Source organism: Oncorhynchus keta, chromosome 35 (assembly GCF_023373465.1).
Source record: "Oncorhynchus keta strain PuntledgeMale-10-30-2019 chromosome 35, Oket_V2, whole genome shotgun sequence".
NCBI classification, from domain to species: Eukaryota; Metazoa; Chordata; class Actinopteri; order Salmoniformes; family Salmonidae; genus Oncorhynchus; species Oncorhynchus keta.
The window spans coordinates 38,538,667-38,541,166 of NC_068455.1; the positions used below are offsets into that span (position 1 = coordinate 38,538,667).

Consider the following 2,500-nt stretch of genomic DNA (forward strand, 5'->3'; position numbering starts at 1 on the left):
GTATGAGATGTTCAATAGGAGATCTGTCTGGTGGTGTTAGTGGGGAAGGAATACATACGGGGGGTATCCTACCAATCTCCTCTGAGAGAGATTTACTTGTTTCTACTGCATGGCAATGTCCTGTACTATGTGCCCTGGGTATGAAAATACACATAATGTGTGTGTGTGAGCTGTTAGGTGTGAGGCAATGCAATTTGAGTAAGAAGGCAGCACACAGCATTGGATCTTCCCCCTTTTCTCTCCACTCAAACATAAAATAAGAGTCTCTCTAGCTCTCTCCTGTCCCATACTCTCCTCCACATATCATCTATCAGGCTGAGTCTCAAGTCAATGAGGGCCATGTATTATATATGAGTAGGGAACCCTGGCTGTACCTAATGAAGGTCACAGAGGACCCGGGTCTGAGGCAGGAAACAGGTAGAGAGTGGAGAGTTCTGTCTCATATCTCACTGTTCTATCCCGTGTAGAAAGGAAACGTAGTGGGTAAGGAACAGAACAGAGCAGGAATCCTTCAGATTACCCACCAGCCTTCAACCATTTCTCTCCTTTCTTGACATCAAATCACGTCTTTCTCCTCTCCTTTACTTGACCTGCACTTCCCTTCTCTTCCTTCCTGGTCTATACATTTCCTCTGTTCAACCATTCCTCCATTTCCCCTTTCTCTGTTCCTCTCTCTCTCTCTCTCTCTCTCTCTCTCTCTCTCTCTCTCTCTCTCTCTCTCTCTCTCTCTCTCTCTCTCTCTCTCTCTCTCTCTCTCTCTCCCTCTGCCTCTCTCTCTCTCTCTCTCTCTCTCTCTCTCTCTCTCTCTCTCTCTCTCTCTCTCTCTCTCTCTCTCTCTCTCATCCCTAACTCTCTCATCTGTTTCCCTCCCCCTCTCTCCAGCCAGGTTGCTCTAGTGGTGTCCAGCTGGAGAGGCTGTGGTGATTACCTGCAGTTTTATTGGCTAATGGCTTGAAACATACCAATATGTCTACCACTGCCTAGAACTAGGGCCAACACACACGCAAAAAATACGCACACACACACAGCTGCCCATCGGAGTCTTGGCTTGTGTCAGGGCCAAGCACAATATTATGACCCATTTGTTCTTCTGCGTCCATGTCTGTAAACCTGTTTAATGTAAACACACATATCTATACTGGTTAGTCCTGAATCTAACATGTCCATCAAATTGGAAACGATGGTCCCTTTAAATATATAGACCGATTGAGTGTCACTCTCACTCAGATAGTGTGTATATTCATACTCAGACCCTTAATTCAAATCATGTATACCGTACCATCAGTACCATTTATCTATAGCCTCATCTCAGGATATACCATCATCTAAGCATCTCATCAGATGTGATCCAGTAACTTTAATGACGCTTGTGTAATGGCTAGGTCCAGCCGTCCATCTCTGATCTTTATTAAAGCCTGAAAGCTGCTTATCTACCATAAAGCCTTTAGACAGGAGGAGTCTGACCCCTGACCCTCACCCTGACCCTAACCCTGACCTATAATCATAATCCCAGGCCTGTGTCTGACCCAGGATTTCCTCCAAACAATCAGATCAGAAATAAAGGTAGAACAATGTTTTAACTCTCTATTCAATCACCAAATATTGGAAATGTCCAATTGAAACCTATTCAATAGTTATAAGCAGGGGACAATAGAGCTGTATGTGTGTGTGTGTGTGTGTGTGTGTGTGTGTGTGTGTGTGTGTGTGTGTGTGTGTGTGTGTGTGTGTGTGTGTGTGTGTGTGTGTGTGTGTGTGTGTGTGTGCCCGTGTATTGCACCCTAAAATAACAAATAAAATAAAAAACAGGTCTGACCCCTCACCCCTGACCTTTAACCTTTAACCCTCCTAACCCTTGACCCTGAGCGGAGGGAGCGTGAAAGCCAACCTTGGATGGTCCTCTTGAAGAAGGCCTTGCAGGCTTCGCAGGAGGCCACGCCGTAGTGGTAGCCCGAGGCGATGTCGCCACACACCAGGCACAGCCGCTTAGGCATGGAGTTCAACATGTACTCGCACTTGATCTGCGAGTCCTCCCCGATGGTGCTGGAGCAGTCCTCGTAGCGCTTGGAGGCCCCCGCGGGGCCCAGGGGTCCGGCACCAGGCCCGTACAGGGTGGGGGAGTCCAGGCCGTTCTGGTGGCCGTTCATGGTTGAGCTGTAGGAGCCGCTGGCGTCGCTGGAACCCCCAGGGCTGTGGTGGTTGATGCTGTCTGCCAGGGAGGCGGGGCTGGAGGGCTCTGTCTTAATGTAGGACGGGCAGTTGGACTCTAGGTGGCGCTCTTTGCTGGACATTCTGCAGAGGAGCCTGGGGGGAGGGAGGTAGAGAGGGAGGAGGAATGGGGAAGGAGAGAGAGATATAGGAAAACATGTTGTTATTGGTGAGTTGGTCAAAATGAAAAGGCTTGACAACATGTTGCATCATCTTACCAATGACGCAAATAAAATAGTATATTTTTATAGCAACATCACACAAAATGCACATTTCCGGATTATTTTCAGGACAT

At 47.8% G+C, this 2,500-nt stretch overlaps 1 protein-coding gene across 4 annotated transcripts in view; it reads right to left on the minus strand.

Moving 5' to 3' along the window:
• The window catches only part of esrrga (estrogen-related receptor gamma a), a 116,940-nt gene that overhangs the window by 73,840 nt on the left and 40,600 nt on the right, over nucleotides 1–2,500 (minus strand). For all 4 annotated transcript variants that reach the window (XM_052496969.1, XM_052496968.1, XM_052496971.1 and 1 more), the window contains one exon: nucleotides 1,886–2,301. In XM_052496969.1, coding sequence (XP_052352929.1) covers nucleotides 1,886–2,301 — 416 coding nt within the window. The remainder of the gene's footprint in view (nucleotides 1–1,885; nucleotides 2,302–2,500) is intronic.